This window comes from Dreissena polymorpha, chromosome 6 (assembly GCF_020536995.1).
Source record: "Dreissena polymorpha isolate Duluth1 chromosome 6, UMN_Dpol_1.0, whole genome shotgun sequence".
In the NCBI taxonomy this organism is placed as follows: Eukaryota; Metazoa; Mollusca; class Bivalvia; order Myida; family Dreissenidae; genus Dreissena; species Dreissena polymorpha.
Window position 1 is genome coordinate 17,195,999 of NC_068360.1, and position 18,084 is coordinate 17,214,082.

Sequence of the window (18,084 nt, forward strand, 5' to 3'; positions counted from 1 at the left end):
CTATTAACCCATTTATGCCTATTGGACTCTCCCATCCTTCTAAATTGGATCAATTTATTCCCAAAATTAGGGATGTCTAGTATATTTATTTCTATATTTATAATATGTCTTACAGAAATTCCTTTAAGCAAACAGCGCAGACCCTGATGAGACTCCGCATCATGCGGCGTCTCATCTGGGTCTACGCTGTTTGCCAAGGCCTTTTTTTTCTAGACGCTATGCATAAATGGGTTAAATATACAAATCCATCAACGTATTCATAGTTCATCCTACTGAGACGCACAGTGTATTCCTTTTTCTTTTTCGTCTTTATCTGACCTGGGATGGTATTCCATAAACATCTTAAGTCATTTCTTAAATAATTTCACTTAAGGTCAAAATTACAATGTTTTGTTTTTCTTTACTTAATAAGGAAACACATGTTTTTGGTATTCCTAAAATAACAATGACATAATGATGTTATTTTCATGTAAATATTGATGGCAAACTATTGCAATACGAAATTAAAAACTTTAAAGATAACAATACAATTTAACTTAAGATGCTTCTGGAATACGACCCCTAAACACTTTCGTCCCTATACTTAAATCTGTAAAAGGGACTAGCTTACAGTGTGGCAAAATTACGACTTTCAGAAACACATTCATTGTTTTCTTAAAACCATTATTTACTGGAGATACCTCGACTTTTAACATCGACTGTGATATTATGCGTGCAGAGGCAGTTGAAGGCTGCCTTAAAGCTGCCCAGCAGTGTTATTTATTAACATATGCGTGCATTTGTCGAAGTTGGTGAGGTCCCTGCGCGCCTGAGGCTGCGTTATTTGTGGATCCGAAGTGTGCCCCAGTACTTATACATACTTAATCTAATCTAATAGACTCGCAAAAGTTTGGACGAATTTGGAATTATCACTGCAGTGTAGAGCTATGTAGTTGTTAGCGAAAGATTTCAATGTTGGTGTGGTCTTGTGTTTTGGAGGGGTGGGGTAGGGAAGCCGGAGTACCCGTAGAAAACCCCACATGTACGGTATGGTGACCACTAACTCACATGCTTCGGGATTGGCCATTGAACCTCGATCACCTAGGTAAGAAGCGCGGTTAAATACAATGTTTGCATACGTGCTATAACAAAAAAATGATCACTAGTTTTTATCTTTACAAATTGTATTCACGAATTCGTCAGGCAAAACAAACAAGTTAACATTTCCAGAAATTAAAAGCCGTGACAAATGACAAAACTATACGAGTTAAAAGTACACCGTTATGTAATATAATATACGCATCATGGCATTGGTCATGCTATTCATTTACCAAGTCGTAGCCGCCCGTACCTTTTCTGATCGTGATTGGAATACATTCCTTAACATATAAAGATGTACATTTTTAATCAAAGTCGTAGGAAGTGATTAAAGTTAAAAATGAACTACATGCAATTTAAATTGAAGAAAACATGCGTATATGCATATAACCATACGAATTAGGCAGAATCAAAACAAGATAGGGGTTCTTAGAACCCATTTATGCCTAGCGTCTAGAAAAAAGGCCTGGGCAAACAGCGTCGTCTCATCTGGGTCTACGCTGTTTGCTTAACGGAATTTCTGTACGAAATATTCTAAATATAGAAATATATATACTAGACATTCCTAATTTTGGAAATAAATTGATCCAATTTAGAAGGATGGGAGAGTCCACTGGGCATAAATGGGTTAAACACGATATTAGGGCCTCCGTAGTAGAGCGTTCGATTTGAAAACAAGTTGTCCCGGATCGTAATCGGACAGCAGACAAACTTGTTTACATTTATTATTGATTCAAGAAAATAATATAACAATATGATTTGTAAGCAAATGTTCTCAACATTGAATATGATGGGTTTACTACCTTACTCGAATTCTCGGTTTTATCATTCTCAGCACGTTGCTATGGGGATGTCTGATCAGAGCGTTATGTATTACAAGGTTTTCAATTAAAGCGTGTGTTTTCTCGGCCCCAGTAATTCACGAATACATAAAATTGTTACACAGTGCAAGTATTGACGAATTGTAAACTAAAATTATAACACAGCTAAGATGAGTCTGGAATTAATTTGATATTGGCGTTATGCTAATTAATTTGATATTGTCGTTTTGCTAATTAATTTGATATTGTCGTTTTGCTAATTAATTTGATATTGTCGTTTTGCTAATTAATTTGAAAACAAACAACAACTGACATTAATGGCTTTTTATAGTATTCTTAACATTATAACGATACAAGGCTTCTAAGACTATTTACAGGCACAGGTGACATGCTGGGAATTCTAGTCCTAGTCGACTTTTTTAGATCATTATATAGTGGCCAATGTACGTTAAACAAAAACAAGCATTATTTTGAGAGAACGCACAATTTCTTTCATGGTATTAATGGGGCCGTCCAACAGATTGGTAAGTTGACAAAATTATAAAAAGTTGTTTCAGATTCGCAAATTTTCGTTTTTGTTATGATATTTTTGAAGAAATAGTAATGCTGACCATTTATCATGCTCTTAAATATCTATTATATGCATCTTTTGACGATTTGAAAACCTGAAAATTATAAAGTGTCGTGCGACGCGTGACGATTGAATACTTGAAAAGTTCTGTTGTTGTAGTTATATTTTGGGAATCTATGAGGATCGCTTATATACTAAGGTAAAAAATACATCCGCTCTATGCATGAGCATGGATGGTAGAGTACTAGAGTGGTCAATGCGGTAGACTTTTTACTCCAGGACTCAAGGGGTCAGTGGTTCGAGCCCTATTGAGGGTTATTTGTTTCCTTTTTTAAATTGTATTCTTGTTTGTTTTTTACTGGAGATTTTTAGGTTAAATGTTAAAATGTATCAATATAAAGCATTAAATGACATGCTTCAATGCATGCCAAAATCTGTTGGACGGACCCTTTAAGAAAATATATGCATAGTAATGTTTTTAAAAAACAACAACATTCATTTAGAAATACTTAACGCGCCTTACTACCGTACACACCGGTTAAGTTGCATGAAAGGCAAATATATATAGCATTACATACACAATACATTTAAAATCATTCAAATATACAATGTAACATTTCTTGAAGTTACGTATAAAGACACATTTTACATAATAACAAATGCATAGTACATAGCTTGTTCGAAATATTTCGAAATTCTTCAACGATAAAACCTTATAACAACACTATTCAATTTTCTTCAAATATAATAGTATTACGAGTTGATATAACAACATCAATTCACGAAAATCAATATTGCTGTAAGGAAGCGTCATATTCACTGGGTAGGTACCGAGAATGTTCCCATCAACACTCAGGTGAACGATGGAGTGCTTCCTAATACTGCACACCAACACCGTGTATTTTGTAAAACAATGACGTTATTTTAAGTGTTTTAAAACTAATGTTTAATAATGTTAAATTCACAATACATAGGCAGTTTTAAATTCTGGTGCAATAAAAATGAATAACAACACTATTTAGTTTTCATCAATCAAAACGTATACCGTATTGATTTAAACATCACCATACCCGAGCATTTATAATATATATGATGGTAGATCATTGCATGATCACATGGATCACGTCTTACTAGTCACCTAATGCATTGCCGGTGATATCTTATACAAATGAAGTTTCCTGGTACCATCAACACTGTTACAAACCGCCAACCTAGTGCCGTTCTTAGACACACATATGCTGTTCGGGTAGCAAATATCCACTAGGTAGGTACCCAGAATGTTTCCATCAACACTCAGGTGCACGATGGAGTTCTTATCCATACTACACACGAGCACCGTGTCACCAGGCCCTACACAGGCACCACGAGGCCCCTGAATGTTCTCATTAGTGACTGCTCTAGATGTGCCATTCACGGTGTCGTACATGTACACTGTGTGAGCGAGTTGGTCAGTCAGTACTAACGTGTTCTTAGACTGGACATACGTGCACTTACTCCTACCTAGTTTGTACGTCTTCATAGGAAACGTCAGGGAGTGATCAAAGTCTGACTCTACCCCGTCCACTGATATCATTCTCACAGGACGGGGATCATCATACGTACTAACGACCATGTGAGATGGAGACATGCAGCATATAGAGAAGAACATGGATGTTGTATTGATCTCCCTGGTCAGTGTGATGGTATTGTCTGTACTCACAGACAGGAGACATACTGTTTTATAACCACCACCACCCGTTACACACAGTGTATCATGAGACACACATACTACGCCAAGTGGGATACCCTTGAACTTGTACGGTGTTCCAAGTCTCTGTAGTCGCTCATTCAGTATGATACATGTCTTGTTATAGTCATCCACGGCTACCAGTCTCCCGTCCGGCAGGAAGTCCAGTCCACTGAGGAAAGGCTCCTCTTCATCATCTCCAGTCTTGGGTAGATCCACGGACACGAGCAGCTCCAGGGTGACAGGCCTTGGTGGGGACGACAAACTAATGCAACTGGTGTCCACTAAAATAAAAGTAACAAACAACAATAATAATAATAATAATAATAATAATAATAATAATAATAATAATTATTATTATTATTATTATTAGTAGTAGTAGTAGTAGTAGTAGTAGTAGTAGTAGTAGTAGTAGTAGTAGTAGTAGTAGTAGTAGTAGTAGTAGTAGTAGTATAGTAGTAGTAGTAGTAGTAGTAGTAGTAGTAGTAGTAGTAGTAGTAGTAGTAGTAGAAGTAGTAGTAGTCGTAGTAGTAGTAGTAGTAGTAGTAGTAGTAGTAGTCGTAGTCGAAGTCTTAGTAGTAGTAGTCGTAGTCGTAGTAGTAGTAGTAGTAGTAGTCGTCGTAGTAGTAGTAGTAGTAGAAGTAGTAGTCGTAGTAGAAGTAGTCGTCGTCGTAGAGTCGTCGTCGTCGTCGTAGCCGAAGGAGTCGCCGTCGTCGTCCTATTCTTATTTTTAGTAGTAGTCGTCGTAGTAGCCGTCTTCGTAGTGTGTAGTCGTCGTCGTCGTCGTCGTAGTCGTAGTAGTCGTCGTAGTAGTAGTAGTAGTAGTAGTAGTAGTAGTAGAAGTAGTAGTAGAAGTAGTAGTACTATTATTATTTTTACTATTATTATTATTTCGTATTATTGTTATATACTTATATATTATTTTATTAAAATGAGTCCATTTGACGGAAACTTGTTCACATATCTGTGTTTGTACAGTGTCATGAAATATTTTGCAAATAAAGCTCTAATATTAAAATGATCCTAAATAAAAAGTATTTCATAATTCTATCGCGCTGGGCCAATCAGGGATCAGCATGTGACTGGGTATTTTAACTGCTCTTTTAAAAATATACGAAATTAATTTACGGATTTTCATCATCATCATCATCATCATCATCACATCGTCGTCGTCGTCGTCGTCATCATCATCATCATCATCATCATCATCATCATCATCATCAACAACAACAATAATGCGCTGCAATACCTAAACCGTCAGAGTACAAATTCATAAATCATTAAATCAACTAGGTTGAAATATAAATCTTATCGCCATCATGATCAAATTCAGTTCATGTTCCGTATTTATCTATTTATGGTCGCGCAGCTTACGTTAGTGTCGTATCGCTTACAACAATTGTGTGTTTCCTTGTTCATTCCGTTTAACATTTCTAAAGTTTTAAATTTACTAAATATATGAAAAAATTGAAAATGAAATATTTTAAATTATCAGTATATTCATTTAATAGGGATGTTAGTGCAATGATCTCAAATACTGCTAGTTACGTATGTCTATTTTTACCGCACTGCACGCGCAATTCTGAACATACATTGTACATACTACATTTAATGATTTTGATATTTAAATAACTGTTCGATTGTAACAATATCCAGTTAGTTAACTCAGAATATCACGTTTAAACTGCATACCGCTCCTTATCATATGGACTGTCACTGCATAGACAAATACCGTTATTAAAATTAGACCGAATGTAAAGTAACTGTGAAATAAAATACCTGTCTTGTTGCCATCATAATTCAGTTTTATAGAATTGCTTCCCATCTCAAGAAGTGAAGTAACCTGTTTTGGAAAAGACACTGTCATTGTTGATGAGAATGTAATTTTTCTTTGTTCATCTATAGTTGATTCGATAGTTTTCCGTTTCTCCTTCATTTGTTCTGAATAAATATACTGTTGACTGGGCGTTCCGCGTTCTAAAACGACACAACACATCGACAATACATTGTTTAGTTCTTCCTTAACTTTGAGCGAGGCGTCACATTTATTCCCGATTCGTTTGACTTTGGCAGTTTTAAACTGTATTGCCTCACTTATTAATTTCTGCTTTGCTTCTTCAAATAGTTGTATGATACGATCTTTCATTGTATCCACCTCTGCAGAAATCTTTGCAATGGACTCATTGAAGCCAGTTTCCGACTGCTTACAATCCGCTATCATAGCGTCAGCCTCGGATTGCATTTTTATCAATGATTGTTTTAATGCTTGCAGGTCGGGTCGTGTTTGTCTGGATACTTTGGCTATTTCATCCAATTGGTCACATTTCCGGTGAATGAGAACACATGAAACGCAGCAAAGCTTATAATGATCCTGGCAGAAAAACTCTATTTCTCGCGCATGCTCATGGCACTTGTCCATTCCTTTCATGTCGATTATAACGGGCGCAGATGTATTGTCTTGTACATTGACAATGTTATGCTGACCTGGTTTATAGACCGTGTGCGGATTTTTGCACGTATCGCACAGGTATTCATCACAATCCTTGCAGAAAACCGTAGCAGTTTTTGATACGTTGGTTTTCATACAGGGCTCACATGATTGTGTCACAGCACTTACTCCAATAAAGTCGCCTGCATTGTCTCGGTTTGAATCCACAAATCTTTTAGAAGCCATTGTGAAATTTTGTTTGAACCTGTTTCTACTTTCGATTTGAAAAACACTGTTTGTACGTTTAATATATACTTTCAATATCTTTTACATAAAAAATGAAATTATATACAATTATATGTTCTTGCTTTATTACGTTGCCAAATTATATATATGAACACCAAATGATATCCAAATAAAACAATAAAACACTATAACTGTCCTACTTCCTTCTACGCCCTAAAGTTTATCTTGTGTCGCTAAAAGTCGTCAATCGTGATACATCGGCTATCTCGGATTCCTCCGTAAGATAGGCCTCGTGGCTAACGGTCGCCATATTGCCTTGTATTACTACTTTACTACCCAAAAGGTTGTCAGTCTATTGTTATGAGGCTATATACGATGCGCGTTGAACTAGCGCCAAACTTTTTACCGAAACTTTGATATTAATAGCACTATTAACGTTCATTTGTGTTGCATTTTGACCTATTATCCAAGCGATTTACTTTTCCATTATTATTTAATCACCCTATCATCCAATTTTTAAGATGAAATTACGGTGTTTACAAAACCAACCAAACCGAAAGTGAAACTGGATGCATTACGTTTCGCGATGTAAACATTAAATATTTGTTCAGTTTGAGGAAGCGAATCGATAATAGACGTTGGAATATGTATGCAATACAGACTATCATTGCCGATTGTAATACTGGCTAAAAAATACCTTTTATGACAGGTCATGTATAGAACGTTAATCAAATAGTGACCATAAATCACTACAAATGTCTGGGTTGTTCATTAATATAATTAATGCACGTTTCTGATCTAATTGCCTGTATCTAGTTGTAATTACCATGATATTGATAAAATTAAAACGTTTTTTTCATAAATTAACATTACATGTGTTATTTTTATCATTTAGGGAATATATAATTGTATCATTATCATCATTAAATATTCTGAAGATCTAAATTATCATGATTACTTTAAAGTAGAATTTTTAAATTTTACTCATTATTTTTAATGAATTTGCACATTTGCTTGATTCAAAATAAAATGTATTAATAAGGGTTTCAGTTGTTAGTTTTAACCCATTTTTAGTTCGATTAAATTTAAAGTACTAACTACGTACATGTATGTAAAATGCTCTTGAGTTCGTTTCCTGGGCCTAGAACCAGTACTTAGGTGTCTCTTGGAGATTTCTTAAGAATGCTTCCACACTGGGGATCACACCAGTGACCTCCAGAGCATTATACAATTGAGGATGCATCAAGATTAAAAAATGGTACATGTATAAATTAATAAAGAATCAATAACAATCAGAAACTGTGCATTTTTTTCAGTATTGTGTGAAAGGATTTGAAGTAATTATGTTTTTTTGAAATATGATTTATGTGAATTTGAATAAATATATAAAATTTAGTGATTTTCTCAGACAAAACTGTTTATTACATACTAAAGTATTCAGAATGTATTATTGTAATATTCATTCAAATTTTTTAGTACAAAAAGCACTTTTCCCTGGCATTTGTATTTATAGTATTTACATATTTTATAATTCTGACAGCATTTATACTGTGTTCATGCAAGCATGAAACTGGTTTAATTTTTTGAGTATTTAAACAAGAGGGCCATGATGGCCCTGTATCGCTCCACTGCTGAAAAAAGGTTGAAACAAATTTCTCTGCATGTGCAAATACTTAAATATAGGCCCTATTTAAGCACATGTACACTTTTGTGACCTTCTGGGCTGGGTCAAATTTAACCCCAGGGGCATAATTTGAGAAAACTTTGTAGAGGACTACTATATCTCACTACATACAAAATGTGGTAGCCCTAGGTCCTAGAGTTAAGGACAAGAATATTTTTTAAGTTTTCACAAAATAAGCAAGATATAAGCGTATATAATGTTCAATTTTGTGACATGCGGTTCAGGATCAAATTTGACCCAAAAGGCATAATTTGAACAAACTTGGTAGAGGACTATAAGATGTTACTGCATACCAAATTTGGTAGCCATAGTCCAAATGGTTTTCGACAAGAAGATTTTAAAGATTTCACAAAATAGGCACTTTAAAAGCGTTTATTCAATTTTGTGACCCCCCCCCCCCCCCGGGGCAGGGTCAAAGTTGACCCCAGAGGCATTATTTGAACAAATTTGGTAGAGGTTTATTAGATGTCACTACATACCAAATTTGGTAGCCCTAGGCCCAATGGTTATGGACAACAAGATTTTTAAAGTTTTCACAAAATAGGCCCCATATAAGTGTATGTTCAGTTTTGTGACACCGGGCAGGGTCAAATTTGACCCAAGGGGCATAATTTGAACAAACTTGGTAGAGAACTATAACATGTCACTACATACCAAATTTGGTAGCCCTATGCCTTATGGTTAAGGACAAGAAGAGTTTTAAAATGTTCACAAAATAGGCACTATATAAGCATATAATTGATTTTGTGGCCCCCGGGGCAGGGTCAAATTTGATCCCAGGGGCATAATATGAACAAATTTGAAAGAGGTTCACCCCAGGAACATTCCTAAGAAATTTCATCAGAATTGGACCAGTAGTTTGGGAGAAGATGTTTAAAGGAAAAGTTTATGCATGGATGCACGATGGACACATGACCTTTGGCCAGTGGAGCTAAAAATCAAATTAAACATTTAGTTTTGATGTAAAATCAGTTTTTATATGCAAGTGTCTATTTCACTTATAAATTAAAACAGCATATTATTCATTATTGAAAAGATTATTCCAAACTTGATGTCATATTTCAACTTTGCATAGTGTAGTTAATTGAACATTGTATTGAACTGTATGGGCAGCTATATTTTTTAATTTATGTATGTTGTATTATACAAAATGCATTATTTCTACCACAAGTAGACCATATAAGGCCTACTGCTACTAAATAGGCACTGGTATGAATTTGACACTGTTTTTGATGCTCATACAAAACTTTAATTATTACAACACTTTAGTATATTAAATATTTTCAAGTTTTTGTTCAACATTTTTTGCAAAAGAAAAGAGTGTCTTAATGCATTTGAAAATATACTTAAAACAAACTAAAAATGCATTTTAACATACCTTTTTCCTGGTAAAGTGTATTTGGGATGATAAAAAATACACTTGAAGAGTATTAATGCTGGAAAAATGCAGAAAAAAATACATTTGTTTCTGTTAGAAGTGTGTCTTGTCTGCATTTTTAAGTGTATTAAATACATCAAATGCAGATAAATACAATGCCAATACTGTTACATGTATTGTAATGGACATAAAATGCACTTGTTCTTGTAATTAAATGCTTAAGTGAATTGAAATAACCTTTTATAACGTTTTAACAATTAATAATACCTTTTTATATAAATTTTCTTTTGAAATATGACACTTAATAGATTTTTGCACCACTAGTAAGAGATATAATTTGTGCTCATAATGCTTTATCATTACACTATATAATATCATTTGTTGTATAAAAATTGCCCGTAAAACTCATGTGAAAGCTCCAGAGATCAATAGCAGCGTGCTATACCATGCTCCTTTTTACATGACTTAATGGTATTTAGTCCCCAATTCTACATGGCTAAGGGAAAATTAATGTTCAGATTTGACAAATAAGTCTTAACTGGGATCCAATAGGCAGACTTTCATATTACTTGTATTTAATTTAAATCATGATCTGAATTGCTCTTTGGCAAATCTTTGTTGGTCACAGTTGTCAACTGAATTTTGTTCACTTTGTAGTGATTATATTTTCTATATTTATCAGACAACATCTTTCTTCAAAAGTTTAACATGATTGCTTGGTTAATTTAGAAACAAGATCAATGCATCATAACATAAAATGAAAATATGTGTAATAGTAAAAATGGCAGCAAAAAAGCACTAGATTATCTGCCTTAAATCTGAGACGATATGTTGATGTATTGGAATTTCTCATAAATAATGTGTTCCATAGTTGTATAATTGTATAGTCGCATGCATGAGTGGTGTCAATGTCACAATACCAAGTAAAGCCTATAATTTACTAAATCAATTTGAAGTTTGATGTGTGTTTTTTTCAAGATCTGTTATATATAATAATATATACATGTATATATATATTGTTGAAAAGTTAACATGCAATAAGTTTACTGTAATTAAGTGACAAATAGTTTTACTGATTTGGTTGGATGCATATATGCAGATATATCATGGTTTGTGCAGAGGACAGTAGCAAAAACAAGAGCTGTCTCCGTAGGATGACATACGCCCCCGATAAACGCTTTAATAGAAGTTATGAGCATTTTTCAAAACCTAAACGCCGACCCTAAGTTCAAGGTCAAAGGGGTCAAAATTTGTGTGTGTATGGGAAGGCCTTGTCCATATACACATGCATACGGACAGTGCGATCACTATATGCCCTCCTTTGGGGGCATAAAAATGTGTTTCACATTGTTTTGGTAAATTAGTAATGTAGTTAAATGAGCAGAATCATCAATTATAAAGTTATTGATTATAAAGTGTTGCAGGCATATTTGATGAATTCATCTAGCTATAAGAAGGTCCCTGTTTTATCCCCACTGTGAGGGTTCTCAAAATCTTTAAACAATATGAATAACTACATATAGGGTCAAGAGCCTTGTTGATATGGGGGCTAAACACCTGAAATCAAAGCGACCCAGGTTAAAGGCCGAGGCAAAATAAATAAACCAGAGGCCGCATGAGCCTGCTATACTCTGAACAAGTATTGTTTCTTCTCAGAAAACTGGCTTAAGTGTCTTACTAAGCTTTAGACTTTGAGTTTCAGTGCACTCAATCTTAAATAAATTGGTCAAATTAAATAATAATTTGTAAAAAATAAACATTCTGCACAAATTCAATTATGTACTTTACCTGTATGCATGAATCATTTCAGTCTTGATGGTTAGTGAACTATGTCAAAAGCACCATATCTATGAAACACTTGTATTTTGAATAGTGCAATGTTCCACAGAAATGATGCTGATGATAATTCTACACGATGATGAATTATTAGATATATTTCTAAATTCCATTTCCACCAACAATTCGGTTATTCCACTACCAGTTCACATGCTTCATACACAGTTGAAAATAACACTATTTTACTCAACAACCGTGACACATGTACTAAATTTTTCAACTTTTCGCAATTAAACTTGTCTTCTACTGTTATTGTTGTTCTTTTGAAAGTAGTTCGAAAGATGGCGACCATTAACCCAGAGATTGATTTATGAAATAAATCGTCTGCTGATCCAGAGTGAAAAGTCGTAAGGGAAATACCAATCGTGATACATCGACTATCTCCGGAACCTTCGTAAGATGATTCACTTTAGTATGTTATAAAACGTTTGCGGTTCGATAACAACTGAGTATACCATGACTTTTGGGTTATCAGCAGAGGGTGTTCTCGTTCGTTTTATATCGGTTCTATGTAAGTTAGTTGTGTAAGATAAATATCGTTTACCTTCGGGAGATTAAGCCACTTATGCCTAGCGTCTAGAAAAAAGGCCTTGGCAACCAGCGTAGACCCAGATGAGACGCCGCATGATGCAGTGACTGTCATGAATTGGTTTATAAACAGCTTATGATCAGAACTTGCCTCAAATGTATTCGATTACGTTAAATACAAATGCACATGATTCGCTGTGACCTTATGCACTTCGTACGTAGGTATTGTAATGTCGAAACTTCCCAACGTCAGTCCCCAGTAAAGGACTTGTCCTAACATTACGATCACGAAAAATGTATAATCGGCGCTTGAGGTCGATCTTAATCCTCAAATCTAACTCCTGGTTAAGTTGATGCTAAACTCAGCAAATCTGGGATAATAAACAATTAAGCTTTTGCTCAAACTGATAATGAGCAGCAAATCCTGAGTTGTGTTGCCCCCCGTCTCCTTATCAACTCAACATGTCGGAAACAATTATTAAAGTACATGTAGAATAATCTCAGAAGTATTTATTACAAAATCAACGTAAAAGCGACTAACATGGTATGTTATATATTCTCAAGAACAATAAAGCCAGTATAAATAAGTAAATATCCAAATTGAAAAATTCTGATCCATTTATACATGGCATTGCGGCACACTTGTATGTATAATGCAGTTTTACATTTATCAGCACAAAATGCTTCTTTTCATGTTATGGCATGAGTTTTGATTTATTTTCGTGTCGTATTTGCAACACTAAGGTCAAAGTCAGTAAGAAAATTAATACCAGACGAACACATGTTTATCTATCGACAAAGAATGAAATCAATTGGAGGTTATTTTGGAATAATTAGACAAACTGATAGAACACGTATAGAAAAGAAAGAGCATCGAGTGTGGGTTTTTCTGTAGAAGTTATCATGGTTATGGAAAGAGCCCTATGTTTGGAAAGTAGTTACACGTTTTTATCCAATAAGACGCACATATACTCCTTAACGTGGGGTTCACAACAGACCAAAGAAGAACATTATAATCATAATGGGCGACTTTTACGCCAAGATCGGTGAAAACCAAGGATATGAGATCATTGGGCACCAATGGCTAGGCGAGATGAACGACAACGTTGAGAGATTCGCCGACATGTGTGCCACAGGTAACCTTTCAAATGAAAAGGAAAAAATCAGTTAACCGTTACGTTCGCTTTGTTTGGGTAAATACGTATGTGTACTCGATACAGGTGATGCTTTCATCCGATAGCTTACGCATTGAATTGAACTTTAATTAAAGGTTAATACAACCGTATATTAAAGCTAATCTTTGTACTATGTGGTCAAAGTTCAACTTCGATTTACATTGATCTGTGTAAAACGACATTAAACATATTAACGTAGATGAAAAAGGTATATATTTTCACGGTGTCTCTTAATTTTTGGACATGTATTTTGGAGAATATTTGTGTGTATCTAGAGTTTCGATTTTTTATGTGTCCGAAAACGTATAGTAACTACGGTATGTAGAAATTACTTCCGTATTAAATACATCGCTTGCATATCATGAATTACATGTTGTGCTCTTTACCCGAAACATAAAGTACGTCTGACATCAAAAAATCACGTAAGCTTAGCTGTAATAAATAATTCATTCATTCACCGTGATAGTCCAAATTTTTGACGCTCTTAAATATTAAGCTACTTTTTATATGGGTAATATTTGGAGCGTACAAAGGTTGAAAGACCAATTATGTGGTGGGAAATTTTTGTTCTTTGTCTATATTGTTGCGCAAGGATTTTGTGCGCAACATTCAAGCCCCGATGTAAGACACTTAATAACAACGGATTGCAATAATATTTACATACCTGTGTAGATAATTCATTTCTCGATAATGTTCCGTAAAAATTATGTAATGAAACTTTAAATTTTGCAATTTAAATCCAACCACTATTCAATTTTTCAATATCTCTCGATTCGCTCGCTGTGTAGATATAAATCGATAACACGACCTCGATGTAAAGCATCTGGTTTAAAGGGATCTTTTCACGCTTTGGTAAATTGACAAAATTGAAAAAAGTTGTTTCAGATCCGCAAATTTTCGTTTTAGTTTTGATATTTGTGAGGAAACAGTAATACTGAACATTTACCATGCTCTAATATAGCCATTATATGCATCTTTTGACGATTTTAAAACCTAAAAATAAAGCGTTGCAACGCGAAACGATTGAATAATTTGGAGAGTTCTGTTTTTGTCGTTAAATTTTGTGAAACTACGAAGATTGCTTATATAAGGTATAAAATACGTCAAGAATGTGTACTCGGCGGAATAGCTCAGTAGGCTAAAGCGTTTTTACTTCTGGACTCTGGCAGGACTCCAGGGGTCACTGGTTCGAAACCTGCTCCGGGCAATGTTCTTTTCCTTTTTTTAATTTTATTCTTGATTTTTTACTGGTGCTTTTACGATCCAATGTTTACATTTATCAATATAAAGCATTTAATGAATAAGTTAAAAAATGCCAAAATCTGTGAAAAGGCCCCTTTAAAGTGGAAGAATAAACAGCGTAAAATACAGTTTGCATTCGTCTGTTGTGGTGCAGCGCGTTACATAGTAAACCGATGTTATACTTTTCTGGATTAATTTAGCATTGTTTTTTTTTCTAAATTGACAATTAAAAAGTTCTGGTTCTGAAATAAATTACATCTTTTATTTTTATACTGTACATAAATAATATTGATACAGATCGTACAGTATACCGTCCTTTGTAACGTAGAATGTAAGTACATAAAACAACACAGACAGAGGTGCGAAAAAGACATGCACACTTCCTGAAACTTAGAACAGTGAATAGAAACTGCACCATATCTGTTTTGAACATATGCTTATTAAATCGACAACGTTTAGCATACTAGATCTAGTTACGTAAAAGTCGGTGTTAAAAGCTCATGTTAAATAAAATTACGCGTACACGTTACACCGTAATGCCTTCTTCTGATTGGTTCATATTTAAATCAGTTTTATGACATGGATACAGGTCAGTGATTGTTTTGCGATTTAAGCAGAAGTTTAACTGAAGAATGTATGCCTTTCTAACTTCGAATCGACGATATTTGATGTAAAAATGAACTTCTGAATTAAAACTGAATGAGTTGGTAATGTTATTTTGCAATTTTACGCAAATTGATGAAAATTTAAACTTTCTGGTTTCCACCACAAAAAAGGTCCTTAAACGATGAGACGTTCCAAAGAATTTAGCCCATATAAAAAGTATCTCTAAATTCTTTGCGCGTCTTATAAATGAGACTAACTGTTCAGGTTATTGACCTAAGGCTTAGGTCAATAACCTGAACAGTCCAACTCATAATATTCTTCTACATCATTGAATAATTTTGAATGGACATTATACGAATGTCAGCATTTTTATTTATCAGTGATACGTAATTTATACATCTGGCACATAAATCGGAATGTAGTGAAATGTGTTCCTGACTAGTCGTTAAACTACCTTATTAATATGTCTGATGAACATTAACGTGTAATTTGAATCTATATCTGAAGGTAGAGAAAATCCAAATACATTATTTTGTTTAGTTTCAATACTTACAATAAAACTATGTAGTTTTACATTGGATGCACTTGTACAAATTTAAACCGTGGAATATCCGTTCGTAATTAATAACATACCAATATGATGTGTTTTCTTGGACCTATTTAAAAGTAACTTTTACATGTATGATGTAGAGGATTAGAACAATAAAAAAGTAGGTGGTTAAATGTATAGTGTAAAGGAACTTAAAATTACATAATGTTTGTTGGTTATACTTATCTGGATGTAGAGGTATATAATGTTACTCGATGTCTATATGTAAACAAACTCACGTTTTTGTCTGAGCCATTATATCAACTCATAAGAAAGCAGACATAGACTATAAAAATCAAAATATACTATTGTAGAATAGTAAATTACATGTGTATGCCCTCAGCATCTATTGATACAGTAGAGCATATAGCAATGTGCCTGTCGTTCTTTCATTCGTTCTTCCGTTCATTAGAGGTTAACCCAAAATGACACAGTATAGTAATTGTAAAGTATAATAAATGCTGCCCACAAAACCGCAACACTTGCATGAATGTTGTCTTTTTACACTTTTAACACATGCAAATCGTCTACATTGACAACGACTTACTTTTATATTAAGACTAATTAAGACGGTCAAAATTCTTGGTTTACCCAAATGTATATGATTCGTTCAACATTGGTAATGCTTCTTACAAAGCTTAGATACTTTCAAGGACTATGTCTTTCAACACTTAAAATTCACTTATATCACCCTATTTTATCGTGCCCTTCACATTGGTCTACTATTGCACTTACACTCATTCAGAAGGTCAAAAATATTTTGGTTGAGCCAAAATTACACGTTTCATTAAACATCCTTTTCGCTTGCATAACCCATTTATGCCTAGCGTCTAGAAAAAAGGCCTTGGCAAACAGTGTAGACCCAGATGAGACGCCGCATGATGCCAGTGTTTTTTATGGCAATTTCGGGGCCGATATTCTGCCCCATTCCTCTAAAAAAAGAGTATATATTTTTCCCCAATGTTGTAGAATTAATTTAGAAAGAACTCTCTTATGATAAATATATCTCAAATTTATTTTCATGTGTATTCATTTAATAAATATCATAATATATAAAAGAGTGAATTTTTTATTTTCCCCTTTTCCAAAAAAACGACGCGTTTTTCCCCTTTGGACGGGCCCGGTCACCATTCCCCTATTTGTGAAGAACACACTGGATGCGGCGTCTCATCAGGGTCTACGCTGTTTGCTTAAAGGAATTTCTGTAAGAAATATTCTAAATATAGAAATAAATATACTAGACATCCCTAATTTTGGAAATAAATTGAACCAATTTAGAAGGATGGGAGAGACCACTTGGCATAAATGGGTTAAAAGCATTGGGATGTTCATGGATGATGTCTTTGAACTCTATCAACAGATCCACATCATCTGACGTCATTTTGACCTTGGAATTGACCTTCTTTAAAACAAAGTCTAATAAAGAGGGTCGAAGCTGAGCTCTTTGTTAGCTCACAATGACACGTGTCGGCTTAAATAAAGTATAATTGCTACACATCTGATATGCTTTCATTATTTTTTATCTGTAAGCACCCTCAACACACTCACATCACCTGACCTCATTTTAATCTTGATATTGACCTACTTTTGTACTTTTACTTATTAAGTAGGTCATTTTTATTTAAAGAAATTGACTATTCATATAACATCTATACTAATAACTGAAAACCTTTGATTCTTCCAATTATTACTCAAAACTCTCTCGTATCAACTGACCTCATTTTGACCTTGGTGTTGACCTACTTTTTCGAATAAGACTTATTCAGATAGACCGATGAACCATTTCTGACAAGACTTCCACAGGAGACATATTCGTTTATTGTCCACAACATATTTTAGTATGCCACTAGAGACTATTACGTTGAAGACGCGAACACGATATTAATTAGTCTTGAACAGTTATTATATCACCGAATAATACTTAAATTAACTCCACCCACTTTCCTTTATACCAGGTCACTCCCCGATAACACAGTTTTTGGCCCGCTTACGTGTAAAATGGGAATAAATTAACATCGAATAAACAGGGAATATTGTTCGATAGGATAGTATGAAATAATCATCGATATATAGCTGTTACATACTAATACTTATAATTTTCATAGAAGCTCTAAATCCAAAATAACGCAAATAACGGTGTCCAATATTTATCCGATTATCCCATATAATCACGACTT

At 34.3% G+C, this 18,084-nt stretch overlaps 1 protein-coding gene across 4 annotated transcripts in view; it reads right to left on the reverse strand.

The window, feature by feature from the left end:
• The window catches only part of LOC127836524 (uncharacterized), a 149,573-nt gene extending 142,484 nt beyond the window's left edge, over nt 1–7,089 (reverse strand). The window contains exons 1-2 of one of the 4 annotated variants that reach the window (XR_008028809.1): nt 5,975–7,089; nt 2,744–4,479 (exon numbers count right to left, since the gene is read on the reverse strand). Coding sequence is in view for 1 of the 4 variants with exons in the window: in XM_052363171.1 (XP_052219131.1) it covers nt 3,608–4,479; nt 5,975–6,869 (1,767 nt within the window). In the remaining 3 variants the exon portion in view is untranslated. Of the gene's footprint in view, nt 1–1,135; nt 4,480–5,974 lie in introns of those variants that run through there. The other 3 variants (XR_008028808.1, XR_008028810.1, XM_052363171.1) reach the window with 3 other exon arrangements.
• Between the last annotated feature and the right edge of the window lie 10,995 nt (nt 7,090–18,084).